Source organism: Trichechus manatus, unplaced genomic scaffold, assembly GCF_000243295.1.
Source record: "Trichechus manatus latirostris isolate Lorelei unplaced genomic scaffold, TriManLat1.0 scaffold00117, whole genome shotgun sequence".
NCBI lineage: Eukaryota > Metazoa > Chordata > Mammalia > Sirenia > Trichechidae > Trichechus > Trichechus manatus.
Window position 1 is genome coordinate 6,451,863 of NW_004444053.1, and position 18,471 is coordinate 6,470,333.

Sequence of the window (18,471 nt, forward strand, 5' to 3'; positions counted from 1 at the left end):
AGAAATGTCAGTACTGATGGATGTTCCTTTTGGTATGGTGTTTTTTCTCCCCGATGTCATTCAGAGACCCAGAATCTTTCCATCTTGTCATATGTAGGAAAGTAAGGACTTATTGTGGGTAGCATCCAGCAAGTGGAAGGAGAAAGAACTTCCTAAAGTTTTATCGCTTCACTGATATCACTCCGTATCTCTTCTGCTCATATTCCACCAGCTAGAACTCAGTCACAGGCAGATTGTAAGGGAGATTGTAACTCAATTGTAAGGTAGACTTGGAAGTGAGTCTAGCTGTATGCCAAGAAGGGGAAAATGGATTCAGGTGGACAGATAGCAGACAGTGTATTGAAATGTATATGAATCCTTTTTTCTTTTCTTTTTGTTTCTTCATGCCTTAGTCTATTTTCGAGGGCAAATTTCTCAGTGAAAGAACCACTCTATACTTAAATTTTCTTATCTTTGGAGTAATTATTCCTTCTCGCCCTCCCTTCCCTCTTCCTTTTCTTCTTTCTCCCTCTATTCCTTCTCTCACTTCCTTTCACAAATGTTAAATATTTCAAGTATTTTGCTAGGCTCTGAGAATACTTTCGTGACCAAGACAGAGTCTCTGTTACTGCAGCATCAATAACTTTTATATTTTTTACTATTTTCTTAACATTTTACCTAGTACCAAATGCTATGCCTGGTACCTGATGATTTTGAAAATGAAAACTATGTTATTCATAAACGTTAGAAGTAAAAAGAAAATGATGTTTGTGGAAAACTTATAGGAAAAAAAGATGAAACTATCACCATTTATCACTGATTGCCTTCAGAAATAAAATATTCCATAATCCTTGCCAAACAGAAAGAACATTTACTTCAAAACCCCCCAAATCCCACCGAAATTCAAAACAAAAAAAATACATTAACTGAAGGACATCTAATTTCCTAAGTCTGTTTTCAATTTTGCTGTATACATTTTTACGCTAACTTTTCATTGATTTTTTTTTTTCCTTCATTACTGTTGTTTCAGTGTACACAGTGTTCCAGATTACTTTTCTGGCAACTGCTAATGTGGTTCATGGCTTGGTTTTATCCCATTTCCTAATTAGATGAAACAGCACACTACTTATAATTTAGATGCATATATAAACTAAAGAAATAGCAGTGTTCTCATAGGAAAATCGCTGTGCTGACAATGGACCTATGTAACATGGTGTAATGGTATTATAGTTATTCTCTGGAATTTGCATTTTAATTCTTGTCTGATTCTAAGAAAAATAAATTTTCTTATATTTTTCATTCATTTACTCATTTAATAAACATTTATTGAGTTTTCATTTTGTGTTTAGCACCTATGTGTATCTCTCAGAATATGTAGATAAGATGTAGTCCTTGCACTTGCCGAGGTCATGGCCTAGTGGGTGAGGTAGACAAATAAGCAGATTTTCAATGTAGTGTAAGAACTATGATTTTGGTATATACAGGGTGCTTTGAGAGCACAGAGAAAGGGCCCTTAACTTAGCCTTGTGGTAACTTGATTAAGACTTGCAGGTGAGGCCTGACGGGAGTTTTGAAGGATGGGTAGGAGTTGCCAAGCAAAGAAGAGAAGGGAAGGATATTCGGGACTGAGGGGATACCATTATGAGGGTGAGGAAGCAAGGAAGCATGGCCACATGGAGAATTGTAAGTTGTTGGGTATGACTAGAGGTTAGAATAGGAATAGTGTAGGGGTGATGGTAAGAAACAAGACTGGTAGATCATCACAACTGTCATTTATTGAGTGGTTTTTATGTACTAGGTATTTTGCATGAGTAATATTATTTGATTTTAAGACAATTCTATGACATAAATTTATGATTTTCCCCATTTTACTAATGAGTTAGAGTGAGCATATAATTTATCTTTCAAACTGGAAGTCTTTTTAGTGTGAGAGGGGATGCTGTTAATAATTTTCCTGGGACAGCAAATATGAACTGTGATGCATGGTTACCCTGCTGATGAGGTTACCCTCCTGATGAGGAAACTAATGGCATGGAGCTAATAAGGGGCACAGGCAGGATTTGAACCCAGGTAGTCTGATTCTTGAGCCAGAGCTCTTAACCTCTATGCTACGTAAGAATCAGATTTTGGAGAGCTTTATGTGTCTTTTCAAGGTCTTCATCGGGACTCATAATTGTAGTTGTTCTTTACTGAAGAGAAACATAATTGAAACACAATATCTCATTATTTATTAGATCTTAATTTATTATTTTTATTTTCCTTTTAGTCTAAGGGTAAGGATTTTATTAAATTACCCTTTACTTGTTACTATACATAACTTCTTCTAAATCTGGAAGTTGAACTCCTTCCCAGAATTCTGGGCTTGAAAGAGACACCTAGTCCAAACTTTTAGTTCTGTAGATAAACAGGCCTAGATGATATAACTAAGTTGTCAAATAACACAAAAACCAAAAAAAAAAAAAAAAAAAAAAAAAACCCGTTGCCATCGAGTCGATTTTGACTCATAGCGACCCTATAGGAGAGAGTAGAACTGCCCCATAGAGTTTCCAAGGAGCACCGGATGGATTCAAACTTCTGACGTTTCTGGTTAAAAGTTGTAGCTCTTAAGTACTGTGCCACTAGGGTTTCCCAAATAACACAGGTAATCACTTATAGACTAAGAATTGGCAGACAAAATAATATACTGATGAAAAATGGAATTAGATTGCCTGAATTTGAATCTTAGCTTCACTTCTTACAAACTGTGAGCCCTTAGGAAAATGTATTTTTCCCCTCCCAGCCTTACTTTCCTTGTGTGTATAAATGAAATAATAGTACCTATCTCATAGGATTGCTGTTTTGAGTCCTAAATGGAGCTGGCGCATAATCAGTGCTCAATAAATATTTCCTATTATTATTTTTATCTAGGTCTTTAGATTCCCAGAAGAGTGCTTTTAAATGATGCTGCCTTTGAAATCTCTTCTGGCACTGGCTTTTTGAGATCATTTAGTGTAGGTCTTGTGTCTCCCACCAGGAGTCCATTGATGATTTAAGCTACCTGATGGTCCCCGGAGCCCTGGTGGCTAAATGATTAAGCATTCAGCTGCTAACCAAAAGGTTAGCAGTTTGAATCCACCAGCCACTCCTTGGAAACCCTATGGGACTGTTCTACTCTGTCCTATAGCATCCCTATGAGTTGGAATTGACTCAGTGGCAGTGGGCTTAATGGTCCCTGAGGAGCCCTGGTGACACAGTGATTAAGCCTTAACGAAAAGGTCAGGGTTTGAACCCACCAACCACTCCTCAGGAGAAAGATATGGCAATTGCTTCGTTAAAGATTACTGCCTTGGAAACCTTATGGGGCAGCCTATAGGGTTGTTATGAGTTGGAATCAACTTGATGGCAAGGAGTTTTAATGGTACATGGGTGAAAACCTTATAAATAGAAGTGGAACATTGATATAGTGCCAGAAGATGAGCCCCTCAGGTTGGAAGGCACTCAAAATACAACTAGGGAAGAGTTACCTCCTCAAAGTAGAGTTGACCTTAATGACGTGGATGGTGTAAAGCTTTCAGGACCTTCATTTGCTGATGTGGCATGACTCAAAATGAGAAGAAACAGCTGAAAACATCCATTAATAACTGGAACATGGAGTGTACAAAGTATGAATCTAGGAAAATTGAAAGTCGTCAAAAATGAAATGAAACACATAAAGATTGGTATCCTAGGCATTAGTGAGCTGATATTGGCTGGTATTGGCCATTTTGAATCAGATAATCATGTGGTCTGCTATGCTGGGAATGACAAATTGAAGAGGAATAGTGTCGCATTCATTGTCAGAAAGAGCATTTCAAGATCTAGCCTGAAGTACAGTGCTGTTAGCGATAGGATAATATCCATACACCTACAAGGAAGACCAGTTAATATGACTGTTATTCAAATTTACACACCAACTGCTAATGCCAAAGAAGAGGAAATTGAAGATTTTTACCAACTTCTGCAGTCTGAAATTGATCAAACTACAATCAAGATGCACTGATAATTACTGGTGGTTGGAATGCGGAAGTTGGAAACAAAAAAGGATTGGTAGTTGGAAAATACGGCTTTGATGATAGAAACGATGCCGGAGATCATGATAGAATTTTTCAACACCAACAACTTCTTCAATGTGAATAACTTTTTCAACAACACAAACAGTGAAAATGCACTTGGACCTCACTGGATGGAAAACACAGGAATCAAATCAACTACATCTGTGGAAAGAGATGATGGAAAAGCTCAGTATCATCAGCTAGAACAAGGCCAGGGGCCAGCTGTGGAATAAACCATCAATTGCTCATATGCAAGTTCAAGTTGAAGCTGAAGAAATTTAAAAACAAGCCCACAAGAGCCAAAAAAATGACCTTGAGTATATCCCACCTGAATTTAGAGACCATCTCAAAAATAGATTTGACACCAGACGAGTTGTGGGATGACATCAAGGACATCATACGTGAAGAAAGCAGGTCATTAGAAAATGGGAAAGAAAGAAAAGACCAAAATGGATGTCAGAAGAGATTCTGAAACTTGCTTTTGAACGTAGAGCAGCTAAAGCAAATAGAAGAGATGATGAAGTAAAAGAGCTGAACAGAAGATTTCAAAGGGCGGCTCAAGAAGACCAAGTAAAATATTATAATGAAATGTGCAAAGACCTGGAGTTAGAAAACAAAAAGGGAAAAACATGCTCAATATTTCTCAAGCTGAATGAACTGAGGAAAAAATCAAGCCTCGAGGTGCAATAGTGAAGAATTCAATGGACAAAATATTGAGAGATGCAGGAAACATCAAAAGATGATGGAAGAAATACACAGAGTCACTGTACCAAAAAGAGCTGGTTGATGTTCAGCCATTTCAGGAGGTAGCATATGATCAAGAACTGATGGTATTGAAGGAAGAAGTCCAAGCTGCACTGAAGGCATTGGCGAAAAACAAGGCTCCAGGAATTGATGGAATACCAATTGAGATGTTTCAACAAACGAATGCAGTGCTGGAGTGCCCACTTGTCTATGTCAAGAAATTTGGAACACAGCTATCTGGCCAACCGACTGGAAGAGATTCATATTTGTGCCCATTCCAAAGAAAGATGACCCAACAGAATGCAGAAATTATCGGACAATATCATTAATATCACATGCAAGTAAAATTTTGCTGATGATAATTCAAAAACGGTTGCAGCAGTACATCGACAAGGAACTGCCAGAAATTCAAGTTGGATTCAGAACAGGACGTGGAACGAGGGATATCATTGCTGTTGTTAAATGGATTTTGGTTGAAAGCAGAGAATACCAGAAGGATGTTTACCTGTGTTTTATTGGCTATGCAAAGGCATTTGACTGTGTGGATCATAACAAATTATGGATAACATTGTGAAGCGTGGGAATTCCAGAACACTTAATTGTGCTCATGTGGAACCTGTACATAGACTAAGAGGCAGTCGTTTGAACAGAACAAGAGGATGCTGATTGGTTTAAAATTAGGAAAACTGTGCGTCAGGGTTTATCCTTTCACCACACTTATTCAACCTGTATGCTGAGCAAATAATCCGAGAAGCTGGACTGTATGAAGAAGAACGTGGTGTCAGGATCAGAGGAAGACTCAATATCAACCTGCCATATGCAGATAACACAACCTTCCTTGCTGAAAGTGAAGAGGACTTGAGGCAGTTAAGAAGATTAAAGACTACAGCCTTCAGCATGAGGAAAACAAAAATCCTCACAACTGGACCAATAAGCAGCATCATGATAACCAGAGAAAATATTGAAGTTGTCAAGAAATTCTTTTTACTTGGATCCATAATCAACGCCCATGGAAGCAGCAGTCAAGAAATCAAACAGTGTATTTCACTGGGCAAAGCTGTTGCAAAAGACCTGTTTAAAATGTTGAAAAGCAAAAATGTCACTTTGAGGACTAAGATGTGCCTGACCCAAGCCATGATATTTTCAGTCACCTCATGTGCATGTGAAAGCTGGACAATGACTACGGTAGACAAAAAAAGAATACGTGCCATTGAATAATGGTGTTGGTGAAGAATATTGAATATACAATCGACTGCCAGAAGAAGGAACAAGTCTGTCTAGGAAGAAGTACAGCTAGAGTGCTCCTTGGAAGCAAGGATGGGGAGACTTTGTCTCACATACTTTGGACGTGTTATCAGGAGGGACCAGTCTCTGTAGAAGGACATCATTCTTGATAAAGTAGAGGGTCAGCAAAAAAGAGGAAGACCCTCAACAAGATGGATTGACACAGGGGCTGCAACAGTGGGCTCAAACATAGCAACAATTGTGAGGATGGCGCAGGACCCAAGAGTGTTTTGTTCTGTCATACATAGGGTCACTATGAGTTAGAACTGTACCTAACAACAACAACAACTGGGTGGCACAAATGGTTTGTGCTCGGCTGCTAACCTAATGGTTGGTGATTTGAACCTACTACATGACTCTGCAGAAGAAAGTCCTGGTGAACTGCTTCCATAAAGATTACAGCCAAGAAAACCCTGTGGATCAGTTTTATTCTGTAACACATGGGGTTGCCATGAGTCAGAATCGACTCGACAGCAACTGTTTCCTTTTTTCAGTATAAGCTTTGTACTCAGATTTACACCATCCTGAACATTCCCTTCCTGTCTTGTATACTGGAATCCCTGTGTCCTGGATTTCTTTGTTGATTTGCATCCTTGTTTGGTGGATCACATACTTCAGTAGCTTCCTGAAAAAAGGAGAAAGGGAGGGAGGATAAAAATATTTAGAGATTTTGTAAGGCTGAAAATATCTTTTTTCTACTGTAACATTTATAGATAGTTTAGAATTCTAGGTTACAAATTATTTTTCCCACAGGTTTTTGAAGACATTGATCTACTGTCTTTTAGTTTCTAGTGCTACTGCTGGGAAGACTACTGCTGTAATGATTCCCAATCCTTTTTTGTGGTGTTTGTGACTTTCTTTGTGATGAAATCTTATACTGATGTGCTGTGTTGTGTGTGTGTGTATGTATTTTATATTATGCTGGGTACTTGATGGACCCATTCAATCCATAAATTTCTGGATTTTACTTATAGGACATTTTTAAAAAGAGAATCTCCCGTCCTCCAAGATGTTTTCTCTTCTTTATCTTTCTGGAATGTCAGCTATTCATATATTGGATTCTCTGAATCAATGCTCTAGTTTTTACAACTTGTTTTCCTCTCCTATTATCTACTTCTTTTTCTTTTGTTTTCTGCACAGTTCCTTAGTGTTGTCTTCTAAATATTCTTATGTTTTCATTTGTGCTCTGATATTTTTAATTACTGAAAATTCTTTTCCTCTGAAAATTTTTTTCATATGGCATTCTCATTTCAGGAATGTGATGACTTTGCCTTTCTCTCTGAGGATATTAATAAGAATAATAAAGTTTTCTTCTGTATTTTGCATTACAAAATAGTGCCTGTTGTTTTCTCCATGTTATGTTTTATTTTGTTTATTTGTTTTGGTCTCAGAGGATATCCTTAGCTGTTCATTTATATTTAAAGGTGACATAACAGGTGAGTGGAAGGTCTGTGTGGGTGTGCTTGATATATTGAGTGGTAGACTTCACAGCAGGGTGATTTATTGGGCTGTTTCTATTGGGATTCCTCTGAATGTCAATATCTGCGCTTTTCTCTTGGAAAGGTTAATTTTCCTAGATAGGATTCTTGCAGTCTCCTGCCTTGTGGATAATAGCCTGCCAGCCAGTTCTTTCTCAAAGCTAAGTTAGGAAATAGAATTGGGAGTGAGGGGGGTGTCATGCCATTTAATATGTGGAGTTTCATTTAATCACCCTCCTTCAATTCCTGAGCCTTCAAACTGGGCCTGGTGTCCTTGAGTTCAGAGTTTCTCTGTTTCAGTCTTTACAGAAAATAAACCTGTACTCTAATGGTGGGACGGACCAGGGGCAGCTCCCACCCAGTGCTCCTGTTTTAATCCTCAACTGCTACCACTCCTTTCACTGTTTTCAGAAGTGTTGGTTCCTGAGCTCAGGTCCTGAGTCTGAGAGGCTGTGATGTAAAATATCTAACTTCTGGACTCCTCTAACTGTTGGCTTCCTCAGATACGGTTTTTCTTTTTCTCTGCTCTGTTAAGTCATCCTTTTAGGTTTCCAGTTCCAAATTTTCTTCTAAAGTATTCTCTCAGTCTCTTTGACCTTATTAGTTTGTCTTTTTTTTTTTTCTTAAATCATTTTATTGTGAGAAGCAGTATATTGGTTAAAAGCATGAATTCTGGAACCAGATTGTCTGGATCCACTACCTGTATGACCTTGGGGAATTTATTTAACCTCTCTCTGCCTTAGTTTCTCCATCTTCAAAAAATAATTGTTGGACTGTTTTTATGATTAAGTGATTTAATAATGCAGACTGTTTATAACAGAAGCTGCCTTAATAAATATTAACCCCCCGCCCCCCCAAAAAAACGCCATTGCCAGCCAGTCGATTCTGACTCACAGAATAGAACTGCCCCATAGGGTTTCCAAGGCTGAAATCTTTATGGAAGCAGACTGCCACATCTTTCTCCTGTGGAACAGTTAGTGGGCTTGTACTGTTGACCTTTCAGTTAGCAGCCAAGCACTCTAACCACTGCAGCACCAGGGCTCCTTTAATAAATATTAGCCACATTATTTGAGAGTGATGTCAAGCAAAAGCTAAATATATATGTTCAAGTAACCCTGTATAACTGTAATACCAAATAAATGGTCTTAATGCATTTCATCTAATGAAGAATGCAAAAGACAAATGCAATGTGTCTGACCTGTTACATAAAATGACTAGGTTCTTACATTATTTTATGACTGAAAGAAGCCTTGGAGGTCAAGCTTCCATCTCTTTATTTTACAGATGAGAAAAACAGACCCAGGGAGTTAAGTGACCTTCTTTGAGTCTAGAATCTAGTCTCATAATTCCTAGTTCTGTCTTCTTTCTCTAAATCATATTTCCTTTTCTGAGGAACAGTGAATGCTGTGAGACTTGTAAGATTATTTTTGGTGATGGTACCATCTGAAATCTAATTTTCTTCTTTTTATTTTTTCACCTCAAATGCTCAGAACTGGATAAATAATAATGCTTGGTATATGACACACTCTCATCTTTGATCTGTTTATTTGTTCTTAATAATGCAATCCATAAAAATTTTAAAGCATTCACATTGTGTGGAGTGCCAGGAGGAAAATTAAAATATATATTGCTATTTACGCATTATAAGACAATAAACTCATGTATTTATTAGTATTTTGGTGATACAGCTATTTGTTTTTTTTTTTTCATTTGAATTGAAAGTTATCTTATGAGTATGCAACTCTCCTCTTCATCACAAAAAAAAAAAAAAATTCACCAGATTTGGGTAATAGTGGATAAGAAAACAAAGTAAGACCAAGATGAACAAGAAAAGGAGCAGAAATACGCATGCTTCGCATTTAGCTATGAGATACATGCCTCTAAAATTTGTTAGCCTTCTCCAAATTGTTTAATGTTGGTTTTGTTCATGCTGCAGGTCTGAGAACCATTGGAGTCATTACCAAACTGGATCTTATGGATGAAGGAACAGATGCCAGGGATGTTTTAGAGAACAAGCTGCTGCCTCTTCGCAGGGGTAAAGTACTTGTGGTCTGTGCAGGGCTTCCTTTGATGACATGGCAGGGTAATGATTGGGAAGCCAATGGGAGGCTTAGTTTTAATGCCTCGTCAGTTGCAAGGAATGGGATTATGAGTAGTTATAGTTTTTATGGAATGGCAGAAGGCAACAATGTTCCCAAATGGTGTATTAAAAATTATCCAAGTGGAGAACTATTCTTTAAAATAACAGGACTGAGAAAACAGAAACAGGAAGGCGTTTGAAGGGAGGTATAAATATTCATCATAGTCTGCATAAATACATACTGTTCTGTTTTATGTCTGATTTATTTGTTTGTCTGCTGTATGGCAAAATAGCCAAGAGACCTACTCTATTAAAATGCACAGACTTTTTAAGGGCAAGAGACATTATTGTGTTGATGCTAAAAAATTATCATTAGCCAAACCAGAGGCCTTTGTCAAATACTGGTGTCTCAAATGGAATTTTGTAAAGGGACCCAGCCTTCAGACCTTAAAAATAATCTTGCCTTTCATATTCAACCTATTTTGAAAGCCTTGAATGCTTCTCGTGAATAAGCAACCAAAAGTATCCTAAACGCCATAGGTTTGTGTTTTGTTTCAGGTTATGTGGGAGTGGTAAACAGAAGCCAGAAGGACATAGATGGCAAGAAGGACATTAAGGCTGCTATGTTGGCAGAAAGGAAATTTTTTCTTTCCCACCCGGCTTATAGACATATTGCTGATCGAATGGGCACCCCACACCTACAGAAGGTTCTTAATCAGGTAAAAATCAAGGTGTTTATACTTAGTGTTCTTTCAAGCAACAAGAACAGTTATGAAATATGTTTAAGTGACTACTGAGATTCCTATTTCTTATTTTTAAATTTGTTTTTTCCAAAATAAGACATTCAGCTTAAATGTGATAAGAATTAATGAGAATGACTACTTGGATCCATTTCATTACAATTCTCAGTAAATAGAATTCAACTTAATATTATTGAAAAACCAGTGCTCAAAGCAGAAACACATATTTATTTAGGAACAGTGAACCAGGGTGTAAGTTTTAGCACACTACTCACAATTTGTAGTTATCTTAAGCTAAACTTGTATATCTGTGAAAAATTGATCTTATGGGATCTCTTTTTGAAATATCAATTTGTAGAGTTACGTTAGATATTTTGTTAAAATTTCTTTATGATTTTGTTTAGGATTGATCCATTTTTTAATTTAAAACCTTAAAACAACAAAGTCTAGTTAGAGAAATGATTGATGTCCACTCATCTATGCAGCTTTTCCAAATAACCTCTTTCCCCACAACAGGTAGAATTGTGCGCTTTGCCTCCCCATTTCCACAAACTGCATGCACTTCTTCCATAAATCCTCAGTGTACTACCTGTTTACATATTTCCCTTCCCCTACTAAAGTTAAGCCTCACTGAGTGCAGGGACCCGTCCTGTTTTCAATATGTTAATTACATTGATTACATTGACTCAATATAGTGAGCAGCTTTCCTCACAAAGAAACATTAATGATTGAAATCTATATATACCCCATTAATGGAGCAGTTCTACTCTGTAACACTGGAGTCACCATTAGTGGGAATTGATTTGATGGCAGTGGGTTTGGTTTTTTTGATTTAAGATGTGTGTGCTTAAGCTGGGTTCTCTAGAGAAGCAAAACCAGTGAAGTGCATATATGTATATATATGCATATATATATATATATATATACATGGAGAGAGAGAGAGAGAGATTTATCTCAAGGAAATGGCTCACACAGTTGTAGAGGCTGGCAAGTCCCAAGTCCATGGGTCAGGCATCAGTCTGGAGGCTTCTCCTGACTCACATAGCTGCAGGGGCTGATGAACTCAAGAGCAGTAGGTCAGATGGTAGGCTGCTGGCGCACAGTCTGTGAAGGCCAATAGAGCCCAAGATCAGCAGGTAATCTGCTAGCTCAAGTCCCAAGAACTTGTCAGATAATGACAAGCCAGTTGCAGGATCCAGAGCAAGAGCCTTGCTGGAACATCCATTTATATACTGGAGGCAGGTCACACCCCCAAGAAAACTCCCTTTCAGCTGATTGGCTGCTCATAGCAGCTCTCATCATGGAGTTGATTACATCATTACATAACTGCCAAAACTACATCATAACTGCCAAATCACTGATAATCATGGCCCAGCCAAGTTGACACACAACTTTAACCATCACAGAATGCTTTAACTTTTATCTATGAACTGAATTCTACTACCAGTCTGTCAGTTTGTCGTACTGTGGTAGCTTGCATGTTGCTATGATGCTGGAAGCTTTGCCACCAGTATTTTCAAATAACGGCAGGGTCAGCAATGGTGGACAGGTTTCAGTGGAGCTTCTAGACTTAAGACAGACTAGGAAGAAAGGCCTAATGATCTAATTCTGAAAATTAGCCAATGAAAAGCTTATAAATCACAGCAGAATATTATTCAATATAGTGGTGGAAGATGAGCCCCCTAGTTGAAAGGCACTACACAATAGCTGCAATGATGGACTAAACATACCAATGATCATGAAGATGCCACAGACCAGACAACGTTTTGTTGTAACATACGTGTTTCCATGAGTCGGAGCCGATTTGACAACTAACACCACCACCACCAACACCAATAATAGCAACAATGAACTGAATTGGTTATTCAATCAAATATTTATTGAATGTTTTGATTGTTAGATTTCTTGAAAGTATCAGTAGAGGCTAACACAGTAGTAGGCTGTATGTGACACTGTACTTGAACTCTTTGGGTAAAACAATTAAAATTTTAGATAAAATCAAAAGCATTGGTATACTTCTGATTTAAGTGATGTAACACAGACTAGTGTAAAGTTTGTGCTTTTAAATTAAGGGTAGATGAGTATTTGGAAGCTATGAGGCAGCAATATGGTTATATCATTTTATAAATATGAATAGGAGGCAGGTGGTGGACTAGTCAGATGCACTAAACCATCCTGCTGCAGCAAAGACCTGAAAAACCAAGTAAAACAGATACAGACATCCATCCTAGAATCCTGACCCTTAAATGAAGGGATAAAGTATTAGATTGGAAGTCACTGAGGAGAAGAAGAAACTAATAGAAAACAGGGACGGGGTAGAGATTCCTATTAGTAGAAATAGTAGAGGTTCCTAACCAAACAGCATGATTCAGCATTGCCATCTTGGAATAAAGCCAACAACCCTACACGCAGAAAGGCACCTCCACAGAATTCCCAATAGGAGATAGAGGTACAGCATGGACAGACCCAGGACTAAGTAAGACCATGTTTGCTGGCTGTAACTCAAGGAGAAGCCCAGACTCTCTCACCTAGTAACCTCAGGAACATGCTTCTACAACCCCCACCCCTCTGATGAACATTGGCTACAACCCGCCATTGTGACAACCCTGACTGCTAGGAAACAGAGTACCAACCCACCCTATTGCTCTTCTCCATGTAGCCCCCTCTGCCCCTGCATTCGCACCACTTCCTCCCTCTCTACTCTGTCCTGCTGACGGCAGCACCGAGAGGACCCAGACCAGACTCTAGGCCCCTTCTTACCGGCTCCAGACCCCGCCTGCCGCTACCTGTAGCCCAAGGGGACCTGGCCCAGACCCCAGGCCCCTTCTCACTGGTTCTGGACCCTACTGCTGCCCACTGCGGCAACCAGGGAACTTGACTCAGACCCCAAGCCCCTTCCCGCTGGCTACAGACCCCTCCTGCTGTCCGCTGTGGCCCCAAGGGGACCCAGCCTGGACCCCAGGCCCTTCCTTGCTGGCTCAGGACCCCTCCCCTAACAGACTGCAGAGGCCATGCTCCAGCCCCCAGACCTGTTAAAACTGCAGACAAATGACACATCTCCACCTTTCCCTTCCTGCTGGACCTGCCCTGCTGCACCATAGCTCAGCAACTGGCCCTGCACACCAGCACAAGGTGGTGAGAATTATCATGCCCACAGACAAGCAAGCAACAAAGCACGCCTAGCCCACCTGCCCAGACATAACAACAACAACAACAAAAAAACCAGAACGAAACAAACTTACAGTCAGTAAATAAAGAAAACAATACCTGAATGTCTCGGAGACAGCAGACAATATCAAAACATATTTTAAAAAACAGGACAAGGTGACTCCAGTAAATGACCAGAATAAAGCACCAGTTGATCTTCCACCAGAAGAAAAGTCACTGGAACTACCTGATAAGGAATTAAAAGCCCAATATTCAGGGTTCTCCAAGAGACTAGGAAAGAGAGCAAGGAAAGCACAGACAAAATGATGGAAAACACAGACAAAACCAACCAAAATATAGCCAAAATCAAGGAAAACACAGACAAAGCAATAGAAGAATTCAAGAAAATGGTACAAGAACAAAATGTCAAAATAAATAAACATTAGAAATCATACGAAAACAGCAATTAGAAACCCAAAAGATAAACAACAAAATGTCACAAATTGACAATACAGTATAAGGTATTAAGAGCAAATTTTAAACAATGGAAGAAAGAATGCATGAAATTGAAGACAAATCCATGGATGCCAATTTGTTTGAGGAAAAATCAGAGAAAAGAATAAAGAAGAATGAAGAAAACCTAAGAACTATGTGGGATAAAATTAGCATAAATTGCATGTGATCAGAGTTCCAGAACAGGGAGAGAAAATGGAAAACACAGAGAGGATCATTGAAGATTTGCTGATAGAAAACATCCCTAATATCATGAAAGATGAACAGCCGACCATCCAAGCTCAGTGAACCCCACATAGGATAGACCTCAAAAGAAAGTCACCAAGACATATCATAATCACACTCGACAAAAACAAAGAATCCCAAAAGCAGCTCAGGAAAAATGAAAAGTCAAATACAAAGGGGAAGCAATAAGACTGAACTCTGATTACTTGACAGAAACTGTGCAGGCAAGAAGACAATGAGAGGATATATATAAAACCTTGAAAGAAAAAAATTGCCAACTGAGAATAATCTATCCTGCAAAACTCTCTCAAATATGATGGTGAAATTAGGACATTTCCAGATAAACAGAAATTAAGGGAATTTATAAAAACCAAACTTACAAGAATTGTTAAAAGGAGTCCTTCAGTTAGAGAATCTAACTGAAATCGAAGGATGGAAAAAAGTATATATCAAGCAAACAGCAAGCAAAAAAAGAGCAGTAGTGGCAATACTAATATCAGATAAAATAGACTTTAAGGCAAAATCCATCATAAAAGACTAGGAAAGACATTATATAATGATTAAAGGGACAGTCCACCATGAAGACATAATCATAATAAATATGCTCCAATGACAGGGCTCCAAAATACATAAAACAAACTCTAACAGCACTAAAAAGAGAAATTGACAGTTCCACCATAATAGTAGGGGACTTCAACACACCACTTTCAGTGAAGGACAGAACATCTAGAAAGAAACTCAGCAAAGATACAGAAGATCTTAAGTCCACAATAAACCATCCTGACCTCACAAACATATACAGAACACTGTACCCAACAGCAGCAAAGTATACATTCTTTTCCAATGCACATGAACTTTCTCCAGAACAGACCACATCTTAGGCCACAAAGCAACCCTCAACAAAATACAGAACACAGATAATACGAAGCATTTTCTTGGATCGCAACACCATAAAAGTAGAAATTAATAACAGAAAGAGCAAGGAAAAAAATCAAATTCATGGAAACTGAATAGTACCTTGCTGAAGAACCACTGGATAATAGAAGAAATCAAAGATGGAATAAAAAAATTTCCAGAATCAAATGAGAATGAACACATCATTCCAGAACCTATGGGACACAGCTAAGGCAATGCTCCGCGGTCAATTTACAGCAATAGATGCAGACATCAAAAAGGAAGAAAGGAACAAAATCAAAACTTAACTTACATAACCCAAACAAATAGAAAGGGAACAACAAATGAAGCCCACAGGCACCAGAAGAAAGGAAATAATAAACAGCAGAGCAAAATTAAATGAAACAGAGAATAGGAAAACAATAGGAAGAATCAGCAAAACCAAAAGTTGGTTCTCTGAAAGGATCAACAAAATTGATAAACCATTGACCAAATGGACAAAAGAAAAACAGGAGAGGACACAAATAACCCAAATAAGAAATGAAATGGGGGACATTACAATAGACCCAACTGAAAGAAAAAGGAGCACAACAGTACTATGAAAAACTCTACTCCAAAAATTTGAAAACCTAGAGGAAAAGTATAGATTTCTACAAAAACTACCTACCTAAACTAACACAAATTTAGGTAGAAAATCTGAACAGACCCATGACAAGAGAAGAGATTAAAAGTAACAACAACAACAACAAAAAACTCCCAACAAAAAAAAATTCTGGGCCAGATACTCCGAGAAGAGCTTGCACCAATACTACCCAAACTATTTCAGAACATAGAAAAGGAAGGATACTTTCGAATTCATTCTATGAAGCCAGCATAACCCTGATACCAAAATGAGACAAGGACACTTCAAAAAAGAAAATTACAAATCATTATCTCTCATGAATATAGATGCAAAAATTCTCAACCAAATTCTAGCCAGTAGAATTTAGCATCATGTAAAAAAATAATACACTACGACCAAGTGGAATTCATACCAGGTATGCAAGGATGGTTCAACATGAGAAAATCAATCACCGTAATTCACAACATATATAAAAGAAAAGAATCACATGATCATCTCAATCGATGCAGGAAAGGCATTCAATAAAGTCCAACATCCATTCCCGATAAAAATTCTCAATAAAATAGAAGGGAGATTCCTCAATATCTTAAAGGACATCTATACAAAACCAACAGCCAACATCATTCTCAATTCACCAGCCGCTCCTTGGAAATGCTATGGGGCAGTTCTACTCTGTCCTATAGGGTTGCTGTGAGGTGGGATCGACTCGATGGCAATGGGTTTGGTTTTTGGGTTTGTACAAAACTAATAGCCAACATCATTCTCAACAGAGAGGCTGAAAAAATTCCCCTTGAGAACGAGACTAAGACAAGGATGTCCTTTATCACCACTCCTATTTAACATTGTGCTGGAAGTCCTAGCTAGAGCAATAAGACAAGAAAAAGAAATAAAGAGCATCCAAATTGGAAAGGAAGAAGTACAACTATCCATATTTATGAATGATATAATACTATACATAGAGAACCCTAAAGACTCCACAAGAAAACTTCTGGAACTAATCAGAAAGATTCAGCAGAGTATCAGGATACAAGGTAAATATACAAAAATCAGCTGGATTCCTATACACCAATAAAGAGAAGTAGAAAAGGAAATCAGTAAAGCAATACTATTTATAATAGCCCCTAAAAAAATAAAATACTTAGGAATAAATCTAACAAGGAACATAAAAGACCTATACAAGAAAACTACAAACCACTACTGCAAGAAACCAAAAGAGATCTACATAAATGGAAAAACATACCATGCTCATGGCTATGTAGACTCAACATTGTGAAAATGACAGTCCTTCCCAAAGCAATCTTCAAATATCATGCAATCCCAGTTCAAATACCAACAACATTCTTTAATGAGATGGTAAAACTAATTGTCAACTTTGTATGGAACGGAAAAATGCCCTGGATAAGTAAAGGATTATTGGAGAAAAAGTATAAACTAGAAGGCCTTGCATTACCTGGCCTCAGAACCTACTACACAGCTATGGTAGTCAAAGCAGCCTGGTACTGGTACAACAACAAATACATTGACCAGTGGAACAGAATTGAGAACCCAGATGTAAATCCATCTACCTATGGCCACTTGATCGTTCACAAAGGCCCAAAGTCCATCAAATGGGGAGAAGACAGTCTTTCTAACAAATGGTGCTGACAAAACTGGATGTCCATCTGTAAGAAGATGAAACAGGACTCAACTTCACACCACACACAAAAACTAATTCAAAATGGATTAAAGACATAACTATAAAACCAAAAATTATAAAGATCATGGAAGAAAAAATAGGGTCAACACTAGGGGCCCTGATATACGGAATAAACAGCACACAAACTATAATTAACGACACACAAACACCAGAAGATAAGGCAGATAGATGGGATCTCCTAAAAATTAAACACTTATGCTCATCAAAAGACCTCACCAAAAGAGTAAAAAGAGAACCTACAGACTGGGAAAAAGATTTTGGCTATGGCATGTCCGACAGAGGTCTAATCTCTAAAATCTTTAAGAAAATCCAACACCTCTATAGTACAAATACAAATAATCCATTTAAAAAATGGGCACAGGTTATGAACAGAGACTTCACCAAGGAAGACATTCAGGCGGCTAACAGACACATGAGGAAATGCTCTCGATTACTAGCCATTAGAAAAATGCAAATCAAAACTACAATGAGTTACCATCTTACCCTGACATTACTGGCACGATTCAAAAAAAAAATAGACAATAGCAGATGTTGGAGAGGTTGTGGGAAGTTTGAAACTCCTATGCACTGCTGGTGGGAATGCAAAATTGCACAACCTTTTGGAAAATGATATGGCGCTTCCTTAAAAAGCTAGAAATAGAAATACCATACAATCCAGCAATCCCACTCCTAGGAATGTATCTTAGAGAAATAAGAGCTGTCACACAAATTGACGTACGTACACCCATGTTCACTGCAGCATTATTCACAATAGCAAAAAGATGGAAACAACCTTAGTGCCCATCAAAAGATGAATGGATAAACAAACTATGGTACACGCATACAATGGAATGCTATGCAACGATAAAGAACAACGATGAATCTGCGAAACATCTCACAACATGTATGAATCTGGAGGATATTATGCTGAGTGAAATAAGTCAATCACAAAAGGACCAATATTGTATGAGACCACTACTATAAAAACTCATGAAAAGGTTTACACACCAAAAGAAACAA

At 38.1% G+C, this 18,471-nt stretch overlaps 1 protein-coding gene across 4 annotated transcripts in view; it reads left to right on the forward strand.

Annotated features, from left to right (window-relative positions):
• The window catches only part of DNM3 (dynamin 3), a 717,102-nt gene that overhangs the window by 207,220 nt on the left and 491,411 nt on the right, over positions 1–18,471 (forward strand). For all 4 annotated transcript variants that reach the window (XM_023738465.1, XM_012557752.2, XM_004384112.3 and 1 more), the window contains exons 5-6: positions 9,492–9,590; positions 10,194–10,354. In XM_023738465.1, the coding sequence (XP_023594233.1) occupies positions 9,492–9,590; positions 10,194–10,354 (260 nt within the window). The remainder of the gene's footprint in view (positions 1–9,491; positions 9,591–10,193; positions 10,355–18,471) is intronic.